Below are 25985 nucleotides of genomic sequence, written 5' to 3'. Positions count from 1 at the left end.
ATCTCTCTCTTCCAATATGTCGAAAAAAACAAATACCATCTGCGTGTTGACATCTAGAGGATTGCGTATACGAGGGTTGGAACTTTAATAGTGACAACTATTTATTTACAGCTCGTACAAAATAGGTACGTGTTTCAAAGTTTTTCTGAACTTCAGAGTAGTCACCAATATTGTGTATAACCCGGTGCCAGAGATGTGGAAGTCGCAGGATACTCTATGCTGTGCCAGTAGTGTTGACAGTTCGAGCGGCGCGGCCTATTGCCCGACGAATTTGTAACAGTTCTGAAGCGAATGCCGTGAAGTGTTTCCTTCAGTTTAGAAATCGAGTTGAACTCACAAGGGCTTAAGTCAGGGGAGTGCAGTAGGTGGTATAGCGCTTAGCAGCCACATCAGTCAAATAAATCAGTAACAGCCTGCACTGTACGTGCTTGGGCACTGTCCTGCAAAATTATGGTCAGGTCCTTCAGAAAGTGTCATCACTTCTGTCTGTATGCTGTTCATTTTTGGAACACAGCCTACGGCCAGTTTAGAGACAGAAGTGATGACACATCCTGCAAGACCTGACCATCATTTTGCAGGACAATTCTCAAGCACTTACAGTGGAAGCTGTTACTGATTTGTTTGACTGATGGAGCTGCTAAGTGCTATACCACCTACTGCACTCCCCTGACTTAAGCCCTCGTGAGCTCAACTCGATTTCTAAACTGAAGGAAACACTTCACGCCATTCGCTTCAGAACTGCTACAAATTCGTCGGGCGATAGACATCACCACTAGAACTGTCAACACAACTGGCACTGCTAAGAGTATCCTACGACTTCCACATCGCTGGCACCGGGTTACGCACAATGCTGGTGACTACTTTGAACGCCAGTAAAACTTCAAAACACGTATCTATTTTGTACGAGCTGTAAATAAATAGTTGCCACTATTAAAGTTCCAACCCTCGTACGCTGGAGCAGGTGGCCAGTGGTTGAAGTCACTTGTACAGACCTGTGTAAAGTTTTGTCAACTGTGCGGGAGAGGCACGTCCAACAGACTATCAATCACAAGAGAATGTTCCTGTATTTTTCTTTCCTAAGGAGTTTAATAGACTGTTTTCCAGGCATTGTATGGAAAATTTGGGAATTTGTAGAAAGATCTTATGGGACCAAACTGCTGAGATCAAACACACCCATGCCCGAGGGAGGACTCGAACCACAGACGGGGGGGGGGGGGGGGGGGGGAGGAAGCCACGCGGGAACCCTTGCAGGACGCCTCTCAAACATGGCGCGCTACCACGCGTGTCTGGGTGTCTCGCAGTGTATGACTACAGCTTTGGACGCCGCCATACATTTTGTTTTTCTACCATGACTTCGAGGTCTGTATCAGGTGCTAAACTGACATTAACATGTTTCGATGTATTGGCTCTCATAGAAAGCTGAACATCACGTGGTGTAAACTATGCAGCTCTCACAACACACAGGATGCTAGAAATAAAACGCAGAGGCGATGTCTATCACTGACAAAAATGTGGAAGACATTACAACATACGGAAACCAGAAGAGTTTGCACCACTGTAGAGTGTTTCCAAACAGCTATCTGAAGGTATACAGTTAACCTCATCTTCCACAGTGACAGGGTAACAGATGCGTCGGTGTTCCATTTCGAAAAGCATTGTTTCCTCATTTTGCAGTCATGTACATGATTACTGTTCCAGTGTTGAACATCACATGAAGCTGCTGTTCACAACATGTGTGAGATAGAAATGAAAAAGAGGTGAAGAAAATATGTGGAGGGCATCACAGCAGATGGAAGTATGATGAGTCTGCAGCATTGAGGAATGCTTCCAAACAACTGTACGGAGGTGATGACCTATATACCTACTCCCATGCTCTACAGTGACAAGTAGCAGATATCCAGTGCTCTAACAAAGCTCTCTCCATTTCAACCATGATGTGTCAGTCAGTCGTTACGTGATAATCAACAGGGTACCAGTGGACAGATTGGATGAGAAAGACATCGTTGATGTGGGACGATATACTGTAATATGCACCATAGCTAATAGAGCGCTCATTTTTAGCAGTTGTTCCATAATTTCAACATGAGCCAATGACACAACAGAATGCTTCCCGATTTCTGTATCATCGCTAAATCACCCCTCCACTACTTTGCAAATACCATACGTTGGATTGCAAATGCAGATAGATAACAGTCCAGAATGTCCATTTGGTCGTATACACCAAAGTATACCAGACAGTATCCTATACTGATGCAGTTAGGGTTATCTACACATTTCCAGTACATGGATTTTAGTACAGAATTTACGATTACGACTGGCCACCTTTTCCTGTGTGGATGGGCATCACACGGTATTCTCACATTCGTAGGACAAAGTCGGAGATTAACAGATCCCCCCACATTTCCATTGACCAATACTCCCTCCGACACTGCCGGCAATTTAATCTAAAACTGACCAGAAGGATCTTGTGAAGGAACAGAGCGAGCTTTGTCCATGTATGTACTCTCAATCACACTTCCGAGCCTCAGTGCTTATTATTAGTAGTAGTGGCGGTACTGATACTTTTTCCCACAAGTGTATGCTCTTATTGCTTACCAGATGAACTTCACTACTTCCACGCTTTATTTACATCATCCAACTCTCATACGTCCCCAAACTCCTGTAGGAGATCTACAAACTATGGATTTTTGGTACGTTTTTATCCTAGTTATAAGTTATTCCTTAGTTGACAGTGTGTCTATTATACTTAGTGTCCTGGAATGTGAGAATTCTCTTCTCTGTACCTACCGAGTGTGCACCTCCAGTAACGTAATTAATGGATGAACAGTTAGCAAGTTATGCATTCAAACTGCAAATGTCCGCTGCTGATAGCTCTACGCATGTACATATAGAGACTATGCATGCATATTACCAATTGCGAGGTCTCCATTTGAACAATGCCACAGACTCTTATAGTTTCCATATGTTGCATTGTCTACCACATTTTTGTCAATGAGAAGCATTTCCTCTGTGTTTTATTTCTACCTTGCTGTGTGTCGTGCGAGCTGCACAGTTTACACCACATGGTGTTCAGCTTTCTGTGGGAGCCAATGAGTCGAAATGTGTTAATGTTGTTAAAATGTGTTAATGCTGGTTTAGCACCTGACACAGACCTCGACGTCATGGTAGAAAAACAAAATGTATGGCGGTGTACTCGATGTGTTACAGCTGAAAAAAACAATGTATCAGACTGCTTACGAAAGAACAGTATAGGAACTCTCTCTTATGATTGAAAGTCTGCTGCATATGATCTTCCCCCGGTACAGTCGACAAAACTTTACACAGGTCTGTGCAAGCGATTTCAACCATTGGTCAACCATTCCAATGGAGCGATAAGTGTATATGGAATATGCTCGATGTCAACATGCAAGTGGTACTTGTTCTTTTTTTTCGATATACCAGAAGAGGGAGATGTGTTAAAATCTTATAGGGGGTTGTATTACAAGGAGTGGTAGATACAGATAGTTCTTTCAAAACTACACCAATTTTGCTTGTAAAACTAATAAATCGTCTGTATCTTTTCTCATGGAATCATGCCCTGAGAGGTTCTGTGTACTTGGTTCTGAAATTCCTGCATATACAGATGCAGGAATCTCAGAACCAGGTGCACAGAGCGTCTCAGAGCACCAAGAAGCAATAACTCATACTCATCATTCACAGATCACCTGATAGCACAGAATCACCAAGCAACAAACATTGGAACTGACTTAAAGATTCTTAAAACTAGTAACATCCCACACCAAAAATTCACAATAGATGAAAACTATCGTGTCATTTTGCGTAAGTAACACATGGTCAATACAGAGACACAAAATTATGTTTTTGAATATTCATACAGTTTAACACAAATTCTATGACGTATTCTCATATTTTAATTTGAAATTATTTGGTTGGTTTTGGATTTGTACCATTTAATATGAAATCCTAACAACAGAAGAAATAATAGCGACATTTTAGCATTTCACTGAAACCAGCACGTTTCTTCCTCGCAAAATTATGTAAGCGAACATTTCATCCACTATTTGTAGGCTTATTATCATTACTACGGACCGCTCGTAGATGTATGTTCTTTGGTTTTTTGTCCATAGAAGCTTCTCTTGTGTCGGAAATAGAATAAACTGTTGCTTGTTGCTTTAGTTTTTTTTTTTCGTTCCATTCTTTTTGGTTCCGAGGAAATCGTTCCTACCCGAGTACTTGCCACACTCCGATATTTATTTTTCTTTTCTTTTTGTGGTCGTGTTTTGAAAAACATAGTCTTGCTATTTTTTTTTTTTTTTTTTTTTTTTTTTTTTTGTATTTCGCTTCGCATTCGCATTTACGAGACATTACCGTAGTTATAACGTTATATAAGACGTTATGCTTCATGGTTCACAAATCTAGCTATAGAGATCATTTGTTGTTGTTGTGGTCCTTAGTCCAGAGACTGGTTAGATGCTGCTCTCCATGCTACTCTATCCCGTGCTAGCTTCTTCATCTCCCAGTTACTACTGCAACCTACATCCTTCTGAATCCGTATTACCGTATTTATCTCTTGGTCTCCCTCTACGGTTTTTCACGCTGCCCTCCAATACTAGAGATCACTTACGGTACGAGTATTCCATACCATTCCACTGGGATTACATTGTCTGATAATTTGTACTAATACTCATATGTTCCAGCTCAAGGCTTCAATACGAAGCATTATTGACGTAACTTGCTGTTTCGTCACAATAGTATCAGTACGAAACATCTGCCACTCTTGTTTCTTCGTTATCACGGATTATTGATACTTATTGTTCTTCCTTGTTGTAGGTAAAGAATGCACACCTGGCTCGTCATATCTACACAGATGCAACATCTGCACATGCGGGAAAAAGCCGAACGATGAGGAATCGACGTGCAGCAACAACTTCTGCCGTGGTGACGTTCCTGCATACCCAGAGGTAAATATCATAGTTGCGTTACAAGAATACACCCGTGATATCAGAACTACGTCCACCTTTTCTAGGATCTTATCCCCCTCCCCTTCTACCTTCCGTAAGGCAAGGAAGAAGGATGCAAAATCCCAAAGAAACAACGAGAATTACTGCTTACAGCGTTGCATACAGAGCCGATTGCAGTGTTGCAAAACATGTGACAATAGGTCAAATGACAGTCGTCGTTATAGTCATGTGTTTGGTCCGACGCAGTACATCATCCTCATCTACGCAGTAAAAGCGTCTTCATCTCCGTATAACTACCGCTGCCTACATCATTTTTAACCTACTTGTAGTATACAGGCCTTGGTGACGTATCACAATATCCCTCCCCCTCCTTCCCGCCTCTACATTTCCCGTTACTACCAACTCGACAATTTTTTCACGACCCACCAGGTGTCCAATCAAGCTATCCCTTCTCTTACAAGGGGAGGCCACGACGTTTGGAATACGGATTTATTACAAACTTCGTACACTCGAAGCACTGCATGGGGACAACAAAATGTGTAATCAAGTAGCGCGTACTTCGCAAACGCTATGGAGAAAATCGCAAAATAATTTCGGTCGTCAAATATGTACCTGTGCGTGGCCGTTATTATCACAAAGCGGCGGCCGTAATTAACACGAAGCGGCGGCAGCTGAGTGACTGCCGGCACGGTAGCTCAGCGTGTTTGGTCAGAGGGTTAGCTGCGCTCTGTAATAAAAAAACTGTATTAATCGATCAGCAACGAACTTAAACGGATGTCTTACGACGTCTGCCCCGAGCAGATGCAACGAACAAAAGCGAACAAAAAGAAAAAAAAAAGTGGTTAGCGTCTAAGCCCCGTAATCGTAGGTAGTTGGTCTCTGGATCGAGTCACGTTCGTTGCCTTTTTTTTTTTTTTTTTTTTTTTTTTTTTTTACAACACAGTAATATTCTTTACTATTCATATTACAATTGATATAATGGGAAAATTACATGTAATCAGATGAACTTTTATTAAATTTACAATGTTATTTGGCCGTCTAGAAATTTTTATTGTCACAAATAATCTAATATTCATAACTACCCACTAGTAAACGACCAAGTGCATAAGTAGTAGTAGTATGGTGTTCTGCCTTACGGCAGGTCTTGTCATGGATTGAGCCTCTTCCACTTTCGTCTGTCCATAGCCAGTCTTTTCATTTCTGAATATTTGTCTCCTTTTATATTTTCCAGCATTTGATATCTTCTTCTTCCTCTTCCCCTTTTTCCCTCCACCATTCCTTCTATTCCTTCTTTCAATAAACAGTCCCTCCTCAAACAATGTCCAACCCAGTGCTGTTTTCTCTTTCTGATAACTTTCAGTATGTTTCTTTCTTCTCCAACCCTTCTTAATACTACTTCATTCCGCACTTGGTCTTCCCATTTCACTTTTTCCAGTCTTCTCCATATCCACATCTCTAGTGCCTCCAATCTTCTTTCATCTTCCTTCCTCAATGTCCAAGTCTCCGTACCATATAAACCATATAAACGCATAAAGTGATAATGAAAATGTTTGCTTGTCCGTAATTTGAGAAATTCCTTATACCTTGAAGGAGCCCGAAACTACTTGTTACCTGCAAGTTTTGACTGCCACAGACATCTTTCAAAAAAAGTTCAACTAATCATCGCTTTCAACATTACCACTACAAGCTGCAGGATGGTTCGTAAAAACGTGGAAAACATAAAGTTAAACGGCACTAGCTGCATTGAATAAGTGCTATGTTTCCACATACGCAAGGTCTTTTGAGGTTTTCCATGGAAAAACAAATCTCGCTAACATTTTTAAAAATCTCTCTTTCATCCGATAATTTGGAAGCAAACCATGCATAAGACAGCATTTCCTTAAATATCGCTGCTGATAATTGGTCATGTAGTATCGAGTGTATTTTAATAGCGTCTTCATGAGAAGCAATTTCTCGTTGTCTTTCGATTAAATAAGAAAAATTTTGAAGACGCTTAATAAAATGTTTAACTTGCCTGTAGAAATAAGCATCGCACGGTAGGCAAATTGGCGTGCATCAATATAATTGCGTGGTAAGTTTCCCGGATTTCGAACTCATTACGACGACGTTCGGAAGATCTTTCATTAATTTGTCAACAGTGTTCTGAACCTTTGGTCCAAAGTTCCCCCGTGGCTTCTCGCAAACAAAGATACACGTGTGGCAATAATTCGCCACACAATGTTATCACATATTGTGCCGTGTACGAGTGCGTCACCTTATTCATGTCACGTCTTCTGGCAAACACGGTCTTCGAATTCTTTCAGCGAGACTTCTGTTGCATGTGGAATGGTACTGGCAACCTGTCTGGTCTGTACTGATAGCAAATTTCTTTTCGAAATTCCGGATGACTGCCCTCGTCTGCAATTGAAACTTTCTCGCGACTTCCAGCGTTTCTTCTGCAGACACACATTCCCTCAAACTCACATACTGCGTGATCTACCTCTGCCGAATTCTGTGCCGTTGTTTGAATATTTTTAACCGTGAAAGCGATACTTTGAAGATGAATTTCTCCGATATGAGTTGGCCTGCAGCAGCCAGAGCCCACTGCTGTAGGTTTCTGGTTGTTACCTGAAAAGTAAAATCAAAATTTCATTTTATTAATATGATTATTTCTTCGAATGAGGTTGTTGAAGATATAAAAAATTACACGTAGAGCGATAAAAATGTACACTTACTTGCAGATAATTTTGGCGAGACTCTACGAAACGGTCATAGGTCCACGAATCAATTACCGAATATTTATCGAACGTCGATCCTCCAGATTTCATGTTTTCTTCCCATCTCTTCAATTCGTCTTTTCTTCTCAAACTTCTAGACCCTTTTATCTGGAGAGTTCGAAGACTCCATTTGAGGTGTTCATTCGCCAGTTTAACAGTTTTTATTTTGGTCGCCAACGGAACATAATCGCCTTTTGACGCCTTTTCTGCTGGCTCATAATTTTCATCGTCTGAAGAATTTTCTTCGACTTCACGGAATTGATCTTCTTTGTCTACTTCATCAAAATTAATAAGGTCCTCATCAATGATGAGTATTTTTTCTGCTAACATTTGCATGGTAGCCCGATACAATTCTACTCCAATCACCATAGCATCGGCAGAAATCGTTGCTAATGCTGCTGTATCAATGACGTCCGCTTCTTGAAGAAGACTCTCACAATATACGAACGCATCTTTCAAACGACGTTTCGCAACTGCACTATGGATTGAATACTCATGACATTCCTCGTCCACAGTTCTCGACGAACCGGGTGCCACTTCCATTTTTCTAGTCACGACGTAGGGTTTTATACTTCACAAACAATTCGCACGTACGTTATTTCTTCCTGCAACGTAAGCAACGTCCCACCGTTGTGCGAGTTAACCGTCGAATGATCCCCATTCTACCCGGTTCGAGTCTGGCCAACACCGACTCAAAGGAAGGCCTCGGCGCTTGTTCGTGATGTCACGTCAGCTAGGCACGGCGAACGCCAGGTCTGTTGCAGGCATACCCATAATGGTGGTGTCTCCCTCTCTGACACAGGAAAATGTGAAACTATTGGCGGTAGTTGACCAACACACATTGTTCTGAGAGATTTCTGCAATCAATTAATTGTGCAATTCATTACACTTCTTAACAAATAGTGTAGTCCTGAACTTAAATTTCCACCTCTTTTAAGGATTGACATAACAAAAACAACTTCATGGTCCAGCAGCAACAGAATTCGTGCTTCTTTACCTTATTTGTAAATCTGAGGAAGTTACGTTTGTACTGGGTTGCTTTTACGAGAAACTGTGAACATATTGGTGCTCTTCTTTAGGTATCTTGCTTGACTATGGGGTGAGGATCACTGAATGTTAATGAAATATCTTGCGATTATACACGTTGGGGGAAGGGGTGGGGGACAGAAGAAGAGGCAAAAGAGAGATACTTGTTTTATCAAATAAAATTTTCTTATCTTATAAAGTTTCTCCTTTCAGTTGCAAAAGGGGAATATTTATCTTTTCTAATGTGCATGTTTAAAAAAGTTTAAGCTCAGCAGTATTTTCGATGTATGGAGCTATTTTGTTTCCAGTTTAGAATTCCTTTCGTTGAAAACGACTGTAATCTAATGACTGGCAACAGTTGGGCATTTAAACATGTAAATTAGTTAACATTTCCAGTGACGATGTCAAACGAAAATAAATAAATGAAAGAAACGAGTTAATTGTAAGGGGGTTGTGGTAAGTTTCGATAACAAAATTGATCAAGTAAATATAGTTACTTGAATGTAAAATTTCCGAAGCTTGCAATGGGTCAAAGCAGCTTCTCATATTGATCTACGTTTGTTTCGACAGGATTTAGTAATACAGAATTATGATCTTCATTTGTAGCTTTACTATAGTAAGAAAATCTTTCATCTAAATAAAACTGCAGAATCCAAAACAGTACCAAACATTTTGTCCAAAAGGCGTTTCTGCCTGCAACAGGCCTGGCGTTCGCCGTGCCTAGCTGACGTGACGTCACCAACAAGCGCCGAGGCCTTCCTTTGAGTCGGTGTTGGCCTGGCCCTCCCCTCGTTGGTCGTTTACTAGTCGGTAGTTATGATTATTATATTATTTGTGATAATAAAACTTTGTAGACTGCCAAATAACATTGTAAATTTAATAAAAGTTCATCTGTTTACACGTATTTTTCCCGTTATGTCAACTGTAATGTAAATAGTAAAGAATAGGACTGTGTTGAAAAAAAAAAGTGACGACCAGGACTCGATCCAGGGACCGACGACCTACGATTGTGGGGGCTTGGGCGCTAACCAACTTCTTCCTTTCTTTCCCCTCGTTATTGATCGCTGTGTTTGGTCGTTGCGGACGTCGCAAGACATCCTGTTCGAGCTCGGTGGTTGATCCTTCCACTCAGTTTTTTCTTGCAGAGGCCAACCGGCTCTCTGACCGAACACGCTGAGCTACCGTGCCGGCGTACTCAGCCGCCGCCGCATCATGTTACTAATGGCCGCCGCTTTGTGATAATAACGGCCACGTACAGGTACATATTTGACGACCGAAATTATCTTGCGATTTTCTCAGTAATCTACATATACATCTACATTGATACTCCGCAAGCCACCCAACGGTGTGTGGCGGAGGGCACTTTACGTGCCACTGTCATTACCTCCCTTTCCTGTTCCAGTCGCGTATGGTTCGCGGGAAGAACGACTGTCTGAAAGCCTCCGTGCGCGCTCTAATCTCTCTAATTTTACATTCGTGATCTCCTCGGGAGGTATAAGTAGGGGGAAGCAATATATTCGATACCTCATCCAGAAACGCACCCTCTCGAAACCTGGCGAGCAAGCTACACCGCGATGCAGAGCGCCTCTCTTGCAGAGTCTGCCACTTGAGTTTATTAAACATCTCCGTAACGCTATCACGGTTACCAAATAACCCAGTGACGAAACGCGCCGCTCTTCTTTGGATCTTCTCTATCTCCTCCGTCAACCCGACCTGGTACGGATCCCACACTGATGAGCAATACTCAAGTATAGGTCGAACGAGTGTTTTGTAAGCCACCTCCTTTGTTGATGGACTACATTTTCTAAGCACTCTCCCAATGAATCTCAACCTGGTACCCGCCTTACCAACAATTACTTTTATATGATCATTCCACTTCAAATCGTTCCGTACGCATACTCCCAGATATTTTACAGAAGTAACTGCTACCAGTGTTTGTTCCGCTATCATATAATCACACAATAAAGGATCCTTCTTTCTATGTATTCGCAATACATTACATTTGTCTATGTTAAGGGTCAGTTGCCACTCCCTGCACCAAGTGCCTATCCGCTGCAGATCTTCCTGTATTTCGCTACAATTTTCTAATGCAGCAACTTCTCTGTATACTACAGCATCATCCGCGAAAAGCCGCATGGAACTTCCGACACTATCTACTAAGTCATTTATATATATTGTGAAAAGCAATGGTCCCATAACACTCCCCTGTGGCACGCCAGAGGTTACTTTAACGTCTGTAGACGTCTCTCCATTGATAACAACATGCTGTGTTCTGTTTGCTAAAAACTCTTCAATCCAGCCACACGGCTGGTCTGATATTCCGTAGGCTCTTACTTTGTTTATCAGGCGACAGTGCGGAACTGTATCGAACGCCTTCCGGAAGTCAAGAAAAATAGCATCTACCTGGGAGCCTGTATCTAATATTTTCTGGGTCTCATGAACAAATAAGGCGAGTTGGGTCTCACACGATCACTGTTTCCGGAATCCATGTTGATTCCTACATAGTAGATTCTGGGTTTCCAGAAATGACATGATACGCGAGCAAAAAACATGTTCTAAAATTCTACAAGAGATCGACGTAAGACATATAGGTCTATAGTTTTGCGCATCTGCTCGACGACCCTTCTTGAAGACTGGGACTATCTGTGCTCTTTTCCAATCATTTGGAACCCTCCGTTCCTCTAGAGACTTGCGGTACACGGCTGTTAGAAGGGGGGCAAGTTCTTTCGCGTACTCTGTGTAGAATCAAATTGGTATCCCGTCAGGTCCAGTGCTTGAGAAGTCGCGCTACTGCCTACACATTTTGTTGTCCTCATAGAGTACTACGAGTGTAAGAACTTTGCAGTAAATCTACGTTCCAAACGTCCCCCCCCCCCCCCCCCCCCACTCCCCTCCTGTTAGTCAAGTTCTCTCACAGAGATTTTTCCTCCCCGAACCTCTTGATTGGTTGCACGTTAACACTTCGGATTGTAGTCTTCAGCATTCATCTCTAGTACAATAAGGAGCGTTATGGTGATGGAGAATATGTTTTTAAGCTGATCAGTGTTAGCTCCGACTGCCAGCTACCGCGCAGTGCTGGGTCTGTTGTCATTACTTGCCAGCAACCAGAAACTTCCTCCCAGTGCTTCATTTCGCTCTCGTCCACTGTTACACATTTTACTGTTACTGTTTCGACATCCTTCACCGTTGAAATCGAACTCCTACACAGAATATCAGGACCTTCATAAATAAGTGATTCGTAAGATCGAAGCACGAGATCTCAATTTCCTTTGACCAACAAGATAGTTGCAGAACGAGACGGCAGCTTTGAATGAGTGGGAACTATTAAGTAACCCAGACGGCAGCGATTCTTTCGTTCAAGTTGATGAAAACAGATCCGTGAATAATCTGCACTTTCTCCAATATGGCCTCGATCATCTTCGAGCAGCTGGGTCACCAATTCTACCGCGATTCCCATTTCTTCGTTCTCATGAGAATATGTTTGACCACTTTGGATACATTAGTGCCACCTAACCACTGTGTCATATAATGGTGCATCATTGTCGAACATCGGGGACAACTCAGCATGGAATGTTGCAGCATTATTCCCATTCAAATACACAAAATTAATTTTCCACGATACTCCATTTTGAGGAATCTGTACCTAAATCGCTAAAAACGGAATCCTTATCAGGTCAATTTGTCGTCCGTCTGTCTCGCTGGCTGACGGTTGAGAATATTTTTCTCAGGAAGGCGTAGACGTACTAAGTTGAAATTTATGTCTCATACTAAAGTCTATAATCCCTCCTAATATAAAAAGTTTAAGCTGCTACGTCAATACAATACAAAAATGGGGCCACTTCAGTCATAAATGTTGATACTCGAAAATGTATTTACCGTTGACGTAGAATCACGAAGTTTAGCAAGAAGCATGGTTTTTACTGTATACGTAAAGGGAACAAATCATAAAACTGTTAATTTGTTACTATATCACACGAAAAAAAGGATTTTTTGTCATAGCAATCGCAAAATTACACAAAAAATTTAAACTTAAAACATAAAATTAACAAATTGTCAAACGTCTTGGAATTACCGGGACCGATATCTTGCAAGTTGTTGTTGTTGTGGTCTTCAGTCCCGAGACTGGTCTGATGCAGCTCTCCATGCTACTCTATCCTGTGCAAGCTTCTTCATCTCCCAGTACCTACTGCAACCTATATCCTTCTGAATCTGCTTAGTGTATTCATCTCTTGGTCTCCCTCTACGATTTTTACCCTCCACGGTGCCCTCCAATGCTAAATTTGTGATCCCTTGATGCCTCAAAACATGTCCTACCAACCGATCCCTTCTTCTAGTCAAGTTGTGCCACAAACTTCTCTTCTCCCCAATCCTACTCAATACCTCCTCATTAGTTACGTGATCTACCCACCTTATCTTCAGCATTCTTCTGTAGCACCACATTTCGAAAGCTTCTATTCTCTTCTTGTCCAAACTAGTTATCGTCCATGTTTCACTTCCGTACATGGCTACACTCCATACAAATACTTTCAGAAACGACTTCCTGACACTTAAATCTATACTCGATGTTAACAAATTTCTCTTCTTCAGAAACGCTTTCCTTTGCCATTGCCAGTCTACATTTTATATCCTCTCTACTTCGACCATCATCAGTTATTTTACTCCCTAAATAGCAAAACTCCTCTACTACTTTAAGTGTCTAATTCCCTCAGCATCACCGACTTAATTTGACTACATTCCATTATCCTCGTTTTGCTTTTGTTGATGTTCATCTTATATCCTCCTTTCAAGACACTGTCCATTCCGTTCAACTGCTCTTCCAAGTCCTTTGCTGCCTCTGACAGAATTACAATGTCATCGGCGAACCTCAAAGTTTTTACTTCTTCTCCATGAATTTTAATACCTACTCCGAATTTTTCTTTTGTTTCCTTTACTGCTTGCTCAATATACAGATTGAATAACATCGGGGAGAGGCTACAACCCTGTCTCACTTCTTTCCCAACCACTGCTTCCCTTTCATGCCCCTCGACTCTTATAACTGCCATCTGGTTTCTGTACAAATTGTAAATAGCCTTTCGCTCCCTGTATTTTACCCCTGCCACCTTCAGAATTTGAAAGAGAGTATTCAAGTTAACATTGTCAAAAGCTTTCTCTATGTCTACAAATGCTAGAAACGTAGGTTTGCCTTTTCTTAATCTTTCTTCTAAGATAAGTCGTAAGGTTAGTATTGCCTCACGTGTTCCAACATTTCTACGGAATCCAAACTGATCTTCCCTGAGGTCCGCTTCTACCAGTTTTTCCATTCGTCTGTAAAGAATTCGCGTTAGTATTTTGCAGCTGTGACTTATTAAACTGATAGTTCGATAATTTTCGCATCTGTCAACACCTGCTATACATACCTGCCACATACAATGATGCATCAATCACAGCATGTAGGAAGTAAGTGGATGGCTTCGTTGTAGAAATTCCTGGGATGTTCAAGGACTCAGTTTCCCACGGTATGCAGTAGTTTCTTGCTGTACGTGGAACCCTGGCATTTCAAGGATTATTTTGAGGAGCCAAAAATATGAGGGTCTAATGGGGAGATATCGAGGCTGTAAAGAGAATATTCCAGGACCCCCCATTGAAATTTTTTAAGGAGCTCGAGGGTTTTTAGCGTTGTCCTGAAGAAGCACTATCCAATCCGAGAGCTTGCCCCTGCGCTTGTACTTGATGGCCTGTTTGAGCATCAGCAACGTGTTTCAATACTTCTGACCGTTTACCGTTGCGGCCAGTGGTAGCCAGTCGACGAGTAGAGGTCGTTCTTTGTCGCAAGACAAAGTGATCATCACTTTCCTGACCTTCGGGGCAGAGTGGGCTTTCATAATCTTGCAAGTATCGATATCGATAACAAGCAAAAATTGTAGAAACTCTCCATCCCAGCGATGGATGTACTATCTGTAGGGTGAGTTAGCAGGAAAGGCACATACTTTGATGGGTGATAGTATTTCTGAACAAGACCTTTCAGATGGATTGTGTCCTGTTCCAAATGGTTTCCAAGATATGACATATTTATGGTGCATTATTATTTATTTTCTGTCTATTCATTGTCACTGTTTACGAGGTAGTACAGCAGTGTAGAGGAGGATAAGACGAACATCTGAATGCATGACACTTGTGGTCTATCAAGCCAGAAAACTCCCTCACATTGGCCTACAAAAACTATTTAGTTGCAGAGTATGTGCGCCGCGCGGTATTTTCAGTATTGTTCCTCTATTTTCGAGCTAAGTATTAGTCCTAGAGAAAAACAGAAATAATATTTTTTTATAGGAAATTTATGTACTGGGGCACTTTTTCGCTGGTTTTCACGTTGTTCTGGAAAAATGTACGAGTAATATTAAATGTGTTTTATTTCGGAAACCATTCGGAAAAGAGTATTTGTTCGTATAAAGCTATTGTTCAGAATCACTAATCGTATCACTTGTCAAAGCATGTATCTTTACTCCTGACCTACCCTGTATATACATAATTAAGTTTGTACTCAATCCTCAAACCGCGGTTCCCACTTACACATGGCCAATTTTAATCACGTTTAGTCACATGTCCAAGGTGCCAAGTATCTTTTTCTTGATAACTGAGCGTAAAATTTCTTCCATCGCGCCATCAAGAGAGGATGAAGATGGACTGAACTTGAATGTGGTTCAAACCAAAAATTTTAATGTGGGAAACTGGGATGATTGGTTTGCAGTTTTCTAAGCCTTTTTTGATACAGCTTTATCGTTTTGATAGAAAATTTTAGGGTACCTTGAAGTTAATAACGTATTGTCGTATTGCTTTTTTTTTCCTGCTCCCAGAACGATTTTCTGTGAAGAATACGGCCCTTGCGGGCGAGGTGTGTATTATAGAAACATGTTTCTTTATTTCAGGTTGCATTACACGTTGCTAAGAAGTCACAGGAACGCTTTGGGTATGTCTATAGAACAGTAAAGAATATCAAACGATTTAGAAGTCTTTTTCACTGTCCCGAATAATGTTATTTTTTTTCTGAGTACTCTTTCTGTAATCAACACCTCTATTGCCCCCAGCATCTGCAATATCCCACAGTTGGAAATATATGTACCCAGCATCTTCAATACCCTACAGTTGGAAATATCTGATATTGGTTTGAAGAGATGAAGATGAAATAACACCTCATTTTCGTCCTTAACAGTCACTGAAAAGTTTTTATAATCATCTCTAGCCATTTCGGTAGGTACAGCAGAAACAAGTATGTAATCGTTGGCCTCCTGCAAATCTTCTCAAAGAAGTGGGAAACTTGCTTAGTGAGTAAAGGTATAAGGTGTATCCAAATTAAAAGGAGACTTCAGATATATGCAAAGAAGTTTTAATAACGATAATATAATTACAGTTCACATGGAAGCTATACATACCTGCCACATACAATGATGCATCAATCACAGCATGTAGGAAGTAAGTGGATGGCTTCGTTGTAGAAATTCCTGGGATGTTCAAGGACCCAGTTTCCCACGGTATGCAGTAGTTTCTTGCTGTACGTGAAACCCTGGCATTTCAAGGATTATTTTGAGGAGCCAAAAATATGAGGGTCTAATGGGGAGATATCGGGGCTGTAAAGAGAATATTCCAGGACCCCCCATTGAAATTTTTTAAGGAGCTCGAGGGTTTTTAGCGTTGTCCTGAAGAAGCACTATCCAATCCGAGAGCTTGCCCCTGCGCTTGTACTTGATGGCCTGTTTGAGCATCAGCAACGTGTTTCAATACTTCTGACCGTTTGCCGTTGCGGCCAGTGGTAGCCAGTCGACGAGTAGAGGTCGTTCTTTGTCGCAAGACAAAGTGATCATCACTTTCCTGACCTTCGGGGCAGAGTGGGCTTTTTTTGGACGAGGTGAGGCGAGATGCTCATCCATTTAGAGGCAGGGTCGAAGTGGGCAAGCCACGTTTCACGTTTCATCACATGCCACAAACAGAACAATGATATCCATTCCTTGTTCCCCGTATCTCAATAGAAGGGTGAGGCGAACACCCATTCTCGCCGTCTTTGGATTCTCTGAAAGATGCTTGGGCACCAACGTACTCAAACTTTACCCTAACCAATATTCTCGTGGATTATATGATGCTCAATTCGCTTTAAGAAATTGATGCTGAAATATCGATAAGTCTACACTTCAACATCAATCTGACGATTCGTCCGTATGAGCTCATTAACGATCGAAATCGTGGCAGTGGTGGTGACAAGGAGCGCCTGGCCACAGCACGGCATGTCCTCGATGTCTACTTGTCCCGTCCCATAACGTCGACATCACCAGAATATTGTTCACCGTGCGAGCTACTGCTCTTCTTATGCCTCTTTCGTCCTGCGATAAATTTGTGACGTATGCTCCTCTACTGTGCGAAGAAACTGGATAATCGCTCTTTGTGCTGATCTGGAGCAAACCGTCAGGCAATTAACTGCGAGAACTACTCTCCAGAAATCAATAAATTGCTGCTAAGTCGTTAACTCCGTTTCTATAACTGGGAATACCACTACGCGGTCTCTCCGTAAGTAATTGACCCACTGGCATTATATACAACGCCGTTACAGCAAAGATCTTCTTTTCAGCTGGACATACCTTATATAAAATACTATTACGCACGATTCGTTATTACCATTCAACGAAAGCCTGTAGGATTTAACTCATTTCAGATGCCTAAGGTGACCCTCACCGCTTTAATACACTCCTGGAAATTGAAATAAGAACACCGTGAATTCATTGTCCCAGGAAGGGGAAACTTTATTGACACATTCCTGGGGTCAGATACATCACATGATCACACTGACAGAACCACAGGCACATTGACACAGGCAACAGAGCATGCACAATGTCGGCACTAGTACAGTGTATATCCACCTTTCGCAGCAATGCAGGCTGCTATTCTCCCATGGAGACGATCGTAGAGATGCTGGATGTAGTCCTGTGGAACGGCTTGCCATGCCATTTCCACCTGGCGCCTCAGTTGGACCAGCGTTCGTGCTGGACGTGCAGACCGCGTGAGACGACGCTTCATCCAGTCCCAAACATGCTCAATGGGGGACAGATCCGGAGATCTTGCTGGCCAGGGTAGTTGACTTACACCTTCTAGAGCAAGTTGGGTGGCACGGGATACATGCGGACGTGCACTGTACTGTTGGAACAGCAAGTTCCCTTGCCGGTCAAGTAATGGTAGAACGATGGGTTCGATGACGGTTTGGATGTACCGTGCACTATTCAGTGTCCCCTCGACGATCACCAGTGGTGTACGGCCAGTGTAGGAGATCGCTCCCCACACCATGATGCCGGGTGTTGGCCCTGCGTGCCTCGGTCGTATGCAGTCCTGATTGTGGCGCTCACCTGCACGGCGCTAAACACGCATACGACCATCATTGGCACCAAGGCAGAAGCGACTCTCATCGCTGAAGACGACACGTCTCCATTCGTCCCTCCATTCACGCCTGTCGCGACACCACTGGAGGCGGGCTGCACGATGTTGGGGCGTGAGCGGAAGACGGCCTAACGGTGTGCGGGACCGTAGCCCAGCTTCATGGAGACGGTTGCGAATGGTCCTCGCCGATACCCCAGGAGCAACAGTGTCCCTAATTTGCTGGGAAGTGGCGGTGCGGTCCCCTACGGCACTGCGTAGGATCCTACGGTCTTGGCGTGCGTCCGTGCGTCGCTGGGGTCCGGTCCCAGGTCGACGGGCACGTGCACCTTCCGCCGACCACTGGCGACAACATCGATGTACTGTGGAGACCTCACGCCCCACGTGTTGAGCAATTCGGCGGTACGTCCACCCGGCCTCCCGCATGCCCACTATACGCCCTCGCTCAAAGTCCGTCAACTGCACATACGGTTCACGTCCACGCTGTCGCGGCATGCTACCAGTGTTGAAGACTGCGATGGAGCTCCGTATGTCACGGCAAACTGGCTAACACTGACGGCGGCGGTGCACAAATGCTGCGCAGCTAGCGCCATTCGACGGCCAACACCGCGGTTCCTGGTGTGTCCGCTGTGCCGTGCGTGTGATCATTGCTTGTACAGCCCTCTCGCAGTGTCCGGAGCAAGTATGGTGGGTCTGACACACCGGTGTCAATGTGTTCTTTTTTCCATTTCCAGGAGTGTAGAAGTTCTTATCGGCTTGAGTAGATCCAAACGATTTATAGAAATTTAACAATAATTAATTATATATGTAGTTTCTGACTGCTGCTTCACCTTTTTTAGCGTACACGCGCTTCACATCCTCCAGGCTTACTTTCATCAAGGGATCTTTGGAACACGCCTCAGAAATAAATGAACTTGTCTATCAAAACTTCTATGCTGTCACAAAGATACACGCTTGGCATTAGTAATTATGACGAACGAAGCTGATAAAGTTGCTACGGTTCCTTAACACGTTTGAATCTCTACTGTTGTTCAACTATCACAGCTCTGTGAATATCTACCAACTGAGTTGTACTGCCAATTTGCTGTGCTCATGGATTAGAAATGAATACAATAGTTGTCAAAGTCATGCTATGGAATGGTCAATTCAGTGTTTTGTACTGGTAATATAGCGACAAAGTATATTCATAACTAATATTCCCACTAGTAATCACGGTGTTTAAGTAAAAAGCTAATAAAATTTAATCTGATATATTAAAAAGCGAAAACTGGCGAATAACGATGAAGGAAGTGGAAAAGAGCTGATTCCTCCACAATGAAGCGAATACAAAATCGGTCGTACGTAATTTTGGAGCAACTGAAAGACGTTATAAAATCTGTCCATCCCCAGAATTTACCGAACAGAATGATCATTAACATACATCAACACAAACTGCAATATGATAAGTTTTTAGATGTGAACGAACTTTATTCAGCACAGTACAGTCAATTGTCAAGTGTTGTCGTTGTCCAAACGCTCTACCAACGATAATCCGCCTACTTTGCCCTGACCGGTTGAAGATAACTATTCTGATAGCGAACATTAAGACTCGCATATTTTACAAGCACTTCGAATGAAAGCGCTGTAAAATATCCACATAGATACAAAAGAAAGAGCAAAACTAGCAAATGGTGACAGTATGATTTTATATGTAATAAGATAAGACAAAAATATAAATTACTTTGATATTACTGTAGTAAGTCAAGAAAAAATAATGCTTACAAATGCTAAAAGAATATTATGTAGACACATATTAATGGTACTGGCACAGTGGATTCAGTTTTAGTGTAGTCTTTGAAATTAATGGAAGAAGTATTTAAATGATTTTGGTACGAAGTTACCAGAAGTGAATAACAGCAACGAGGAACCGTGCACTGGAATTCAGCAAAACCAAAGTACGATATTCGAGTGCCTGTTTTGTTAAGAAGAAAGACGCAACGTTCTTGGGATTGAGGCGATCGCAGCCATTATGAAATACATGAAATGTATTAGCGGTTGCGAATACGAACAACGATTAGCTGTACACGGAAATTACGACAGTGGAAATTTGTGGCAAACCGGGATTCGAGCTCGGATTTCCCGCTTTATGCGAGTGATCACCTCAACCACTTTATTTAAATCTCATTTTGTTCGTTATTGGTCGGTGTTTTGTTCGGGGCGGGCGTCCCGTGCCGTGAAGCTTTTTCGAGTTCAGTTTTTATTACAGAGGGCAGCTGACCCTCTTACCGAACACGCTGAGTTACCGTGCCGGCGTTTGGCTATCCGAAACTTCCACATGTCGCAATTCGAGCGTCTCAGTCTGTACTTGTACAAACATTCTGTAGTTCCCGTACATGGGAGGACTTTTTAACTGAAAGTCTCTGCCCGGTATCGGCGGATAAATATGCCTGTGTTGTTAAGAAGAACGATGCACTGTATCTTGGGGCATTCATGCATGTCCTCCCTTGTACGAGTAGAGATTGTGACGCAGGAACGACGACGTATGGAAATTTTGGTCTAGACGAAGCCCGTGCACGTAGGGCGCTGTTAAGGAGACCGTTAGTGTGAAGCGAGTTGTCTGTGTTCGAATCCCGGTGTGGCACAAATTTTCACTGTCGTCATTCCCTTGTACAGCTGACGGTAGTTCGTATTTGCAATCGAGAATACATGTAAAAGAAAAGTAGGTTTTATTGAACAAATCATTTCTAAAAATATAATAGCGAAGGAGAGTTCACTATCATTATAATTATCGTAAGAAACTTAGATGTGAGAAAATAACGAGTAGTTGTCGAAGGCTCGCGGCTCGCAAACATATTCCAATAATTCTGATCCTTGCTAAATAATGCCGCTGTAGTTTTATTCTTGAAAGTGATAATTAATATGAAGACGCGGCAAAAATGCGTACAGTATTATTGTTAGTTGAAGCACTGGAATGCGGCGACATCGAACAAATATAATTCGTAATGAACGACGTAATTATTACCAAAATCACTGCATTAAATAAGCGCTTGTAACCACTGTTCGAATGTTGTAGTTTTCGTATATGGTAAACAGTTCGGAGTATGTGCTCACTACTTAAATTACATGACTTGGTAAAAAGAAGCAGATACGTTTCACACAGTATTCTGTGCTTAGGTTTAGTATCAGCGTTTAGTTCATCACATAATGGGGAACAATGACAATCTTGCCGGCTGAAGTGGCCGTGCGGTTAAAGGCGCTGCAGTCTGGAACCGCAAGACCGCTACGGTCGCAGGTTCGAATCCTGCCACGGGCATGGATGTTTGTGATGTCCTTAGGTTAGTTAGGTTTAACTAGTTCTAAGTTCTAGGGGACTAATGACCTCAGCAGTTGAGTCCCATAGTGCTCAGAGCCATTTGAACCATTTGACAATCTTATTATATTTTCATCTTAATGTTAATTTTGCAATTAAATTTCGAATTTCTGTAAAACACGTGTACTGCTTACAGGGATAAAGTGGAAAATGGGGTCCCTGTTGTGGCCGACTTCATGTGTGGTGGAAGAAGCCGGACTGCGACCGTCAAGTACAGATGCCTGCGTCAGACTCTTCACAGTAGCATCGAATGTAACGCGCAGTATCACAGTATTCCTGGAGTCTGTGCAATCGAAAAATAAAAAAATAATAGACAAGCCTACATTCACTTTCCCTTCCTCATTCGATTGTCTTCTGAAAGATTCTGTGTACTACGATGTTTATTCTGCGGATCTCTAAGACACCTTTACTACGATCTGAGTGAAACAAGACCATGAAGAAGCATGTTGTTCCTTAAATGAATATTCAACAACTTTGTAAAACGATGTCGCAAACATTTCCTCTCGATATGTTTAAATGGTGCAATCCTTTTACCGAGACGTACATCTTGCTCTTTCATAATTGAAGGTAAGGAACTGGTATTCATCGGGTCGAAGTATTAGGTATCAGGAACAGAAGTGAACGTCAAAATATTGCAAAATGCATTTAAAATGGCAGCAGCAACAAAGATCGTCAGCAACAAAGATCGTCAACGGAATGGAACAGGACACTCGGAACGGACCATAGCTGTCAAGGTTTCTGGTGCAGAAAATATTGACAATGCAAAAATCGAAAATTAGCCTATTCTCGACCCTCTCAGCGAAGTGGTAGTAGTGTAGCTTGTGATTCTTGACCTTCATTTTATCATTTGCTTTAGTTTCGTGACACATTTGGAAGACTGGATGACGACAGTGCTCTGCCACGAAAGATGTCAAATATTTGAAAATGAAGTACGATAAAGTTATTTTGATGAAACCCATTTTAGCCTTAAAAAAAATCAGCCTCGTCCATGATGAGATACACTACTGGCCATTAAAATTGCTACACCATAAAGAAATGCAGGTGATAAACGGGTATTATTGGACAAATATACTATAATAGATCTGAAATGTGATTACATTTTCACACAATTTGGATGCATCGATCCTGAGAAATCAGTACCCAGAACAACCACCTCTGGCCGTAATAACGGCCTTGATACGCCAGGGCATTGAGTCAGAGCTCAGCTGGCGTGCACAGGTACAGCTGCCCATGCAGCTTCAACACGATACCACAGTTCATCAAGAGCAGTGACTGGCGTATTGTGACCAGCCAGTTGCTCGGCCACCATTGACCAGATGATTTCAATTGGTGAGAGATCTGGAGAATGTGCTGGACAGGGCAGCAGTCGAACATTTTCTGTATCCGGAAGCCCGTACAGGACCTGCAACATGCGGTCGTGCATTATCCTGCTGAAATGTAGGGTTTCGCAAGGGTCGAATGAAGGGTAGAGCCACGGGTCGTAACACATCTGAAATGTAACGTCCACTGTTCAAAGTGCCGTCAATGCGAACAAGAGGCGACCCAGACGAGTAACCAATGGTACCCCATACCATAACGCCGGGTTATACGCCAGTAAGGCGATGACGAATACACGCTTATGTGCGTTCACCGCGATGTCGCCAAACACGGATGCGACTACCACGACGCTGTAAATAGAACCTGGATTCATCCGAAAAAATGACGTTTTGACATTCGTGCACCCAGGTTCTTCGTTGAGTACACCTTCGCAGGCGCTCCTGTCTGTGATGCAGCGTCAAGGGTAAACGCAGCCACGGTCTCCGAACTGATAGTCCATGCTGCTGCAAAAGTCGTCGAACTGTTCGTGCAGATGACTGTTGTCTTGCAAACGTCCCCAGCTGCTGACTTAGGGATCGATACTTGGCTGCACGATCCGTCACAGCCATGCGGGTAAGATGCCTGTCACCCCGACTGCTAGTGATACGAGGCCGTTGGGATCCAGCACGGCGTTCCGTATTACCCTCCTGAACCCACCGATTCCATATTCTGCTAACAGTCATTGGATCTCGGCCAACGCGATTAGCAATGTCGCGATATGATAAACCGCAATCGTGATAGGCTACAACCCGACCTTTATCAAAGTCGGAAACGTGACGGTACGCATTTGTCCTCCTTACACAAGGCATCACAACAACGTTTCACCAGGCAACGCCGGTCAACTACTGTTTGTGTATGAGAAATCGGTTGGAAACTTTCCTCATGTCAGCACGTTGTAAGTGTCGCCACCGGCGCCAACCTTGTGTGAATGCTCTGAAAAGCTAATCATTTGCATATCACAGCATCGTCTTCCTGTCGGTTAAATTTCACGTCTGTAGCTAGTCATCTTCGTGGTGTGGCAATTTTAATGGCCAGTAGTGTATATAGTTTTACGCAGTTTTCAGCAAAGGTCTGTGGAACATTCCGATATCTGTAGACCAGCTTCTAGACATACACGTAGTACAGACGTGTGTCAAGGTGGACGTATTGTGTGAGCGGCGACGGTCGACCTAGCATCATCCAGGGAAGAAACCTGGGCGCGTGTTGTACCTGCTGCGTCACCAAGGGCCAATGGCAACTGTCTGCTCGCAGCAGGACTAAGAACAAGCGAGCCTCTTGGCAGACCACCACGACACGACGGCTACTCCGGTGTCGTGAAGGCGTCGACTGGAGAATGGAATAGCACTCTGTTGACTTTCGCGATGAGAGTATAGCCTGTGAGATTCACATCTTGTTCCACAAAATTTCGGAATAACTGCCGGAAGGTCTGTAACTTCCTACAATATTTCGGCGCGGAGTCGTCAGGTGATACTGCCGAAAAGGCACTGACCTCTGATAGTTAAGGCCGCGATGGCGCGTGCGTGCTGGAGTCACTTGGCTCTGCGCGTGCCTTACTTAAGCGCGTTTGATTCTGCTGCGCCGCGCGTCCTCCGTACTGAAAACTCGCCACATCGACATCAATTCGATTGTCTTCCCTCGGTTGCATCACAGAACTACGTCGGCTACGGAGAACACGAAGTTTTTCAACGACTGCATTCCACGTCGAATTCAACTGAAAACCGCCGTCTCGATTAAAAAGAGACTTCAGACATACAAAGAAGGCTTTCACGACCGGATGGTACTGTTGCTGATAATTCTTCCGGGTTTTATGTCCGGGGTGCATGGAATAAAAGGCCTTCGAAAAGAATGGGTACTCAAACAAAGAAATTAATAGTGTTTTAAGACCTAATTACAGCAGGCCAAAGGACAAGGACGGTACGCAGCAATGGAAGAACACGGTGTCTTTACCTTTCATTAGTGAGGTTACAGATTGAATCGGCAAAATCTTGCTGAAACATAAAGTGAAACCGGTATTCAAACCTACCAGGAAAATAGGACAAGTACCTCGTTCTGTTAAAGATAGAAGGCCACCATTATCATCTAGCGGTGTGTATAAAATTCCGTGTACTTGTGGCAAGGTCTATATTGGTACTACGAAAAGAAGTGTGAATACGAGGGTAAAGGAGCATAAAAGTCTTTGACGACTGGGAAAAATAGATAAATCGGCCGTTGCGGAACATGCACTCCAGTCAGGTGAGCATGTAGTTTTCTGAAACTACAGCTTTAAGTGCTTCCACAAACTATTATCCACGACTCTATAGGGAGGCTATTGAAATTTATAAACATGAAGATAACTTTAATAGAAAAGAAGAGGCCTTGAAATTAAGCGAGATATGGACAGTGGCGTTACAGAATCGATACGTGATTGTTATCTATGACTGACTATTATCGATAGCCCGCATGTCGTGGTCGTGCGGTAGCGTTCTCGCTTCCCACGCCCGGGTTCTCGGGTTCGATTCCCGGCAGGGTCAGGGATTTTCTCTGCCTCGTGTTGGCTGGGTGTTGTGTTCTGTCCTTAGGTTAGTTAGGTTTAAATAGTTCTAAGTTCTAGGGGACTGATGACCATAGATGTTAAGTCCCATAGTGCTCAAAACCTTTTTTTTTTATTATCGATACTTACATTTCATCTTTGACTAACTTTCTCTCTGCTACTATGTGCAAGCTAGACCAGGCTCACTTTCCTCGGTATGTAGGCCGCTCTCCGACGCCCGACTCGTCAGTCACCAGGACTAAGCGGGACCAGCCATACCTCTGAAGATGTCCAACGTAGTATTGGACGAAACGTTGGGAATGGAAGAATTCCATGGACCACGGCTATATAACCCGGAAGATTTTTCAACAACACACTTCAGACAGTCGTCTTTCCACGGATTCATTAATAATAGAACTCCAAAAGTTGGACGTATGAGCAACAATTTTTGTCTCACTGTAATTCAATACATGACCACTGGAAATACAACGTTCGGCGATGGCAGACTTGTAAGGCTGAAGGAGAATGCCGCACACGTTCTACAATGCGATAATGCACAGTACGCGTCGCCGGCCGGTGTGGCCATGCGGTTCTACGCGCTACAGTCTGGAACCGCGTGGCCGCTACGGTCGCAGGTT

The 25985-nt window shown here is 43.0% G+C and overlaps 1 protein-coding gene across 1 annotated transcript in view; it reads left to right on the top strand.

The window, feature by feature from the left end:
• Positions 1–21774, top strand: part of LOC124545980 — a 96665-nt gene extending 74891 nt beyond the window's left edge. The window contains exons 4-5 of the mRNA XM_047124944.1: positions 4831–4961; positions 21619–21774. Coding sequence (XP_046980900.1) covers positions 4831–4961; positions 21619–21624 — 137 coding nt within the window. The 3' untranslated portion in view covers positions 21625–21774. The remainder of the gene's footprint in view (positions 1–4830; positions 4962–21618) is intronic.
• Positions 21775–25985: the final 4211 nt, after the last annotated feature.

This window comes from Schistocerca americana, chromosome 8 (genome assembly GCF_021461395.2).
Source record: "Schistocerca americana isolate TAMUIC-IGC-003095 chromosome 8, iqSchAmer2.1, whole genome shotgun sequence".
In the NCBI taxonomy this organism is placed as follows: domain Eukaryota; kingdom Metazoa; phylum Arthropoda; class Insecta; order Orthoptera; family Acrididae; genus Schistocerca; species Schistocerca americana.
This window is presented reverse-complemented; position numbering and strand designations above follow the sequence as displayed.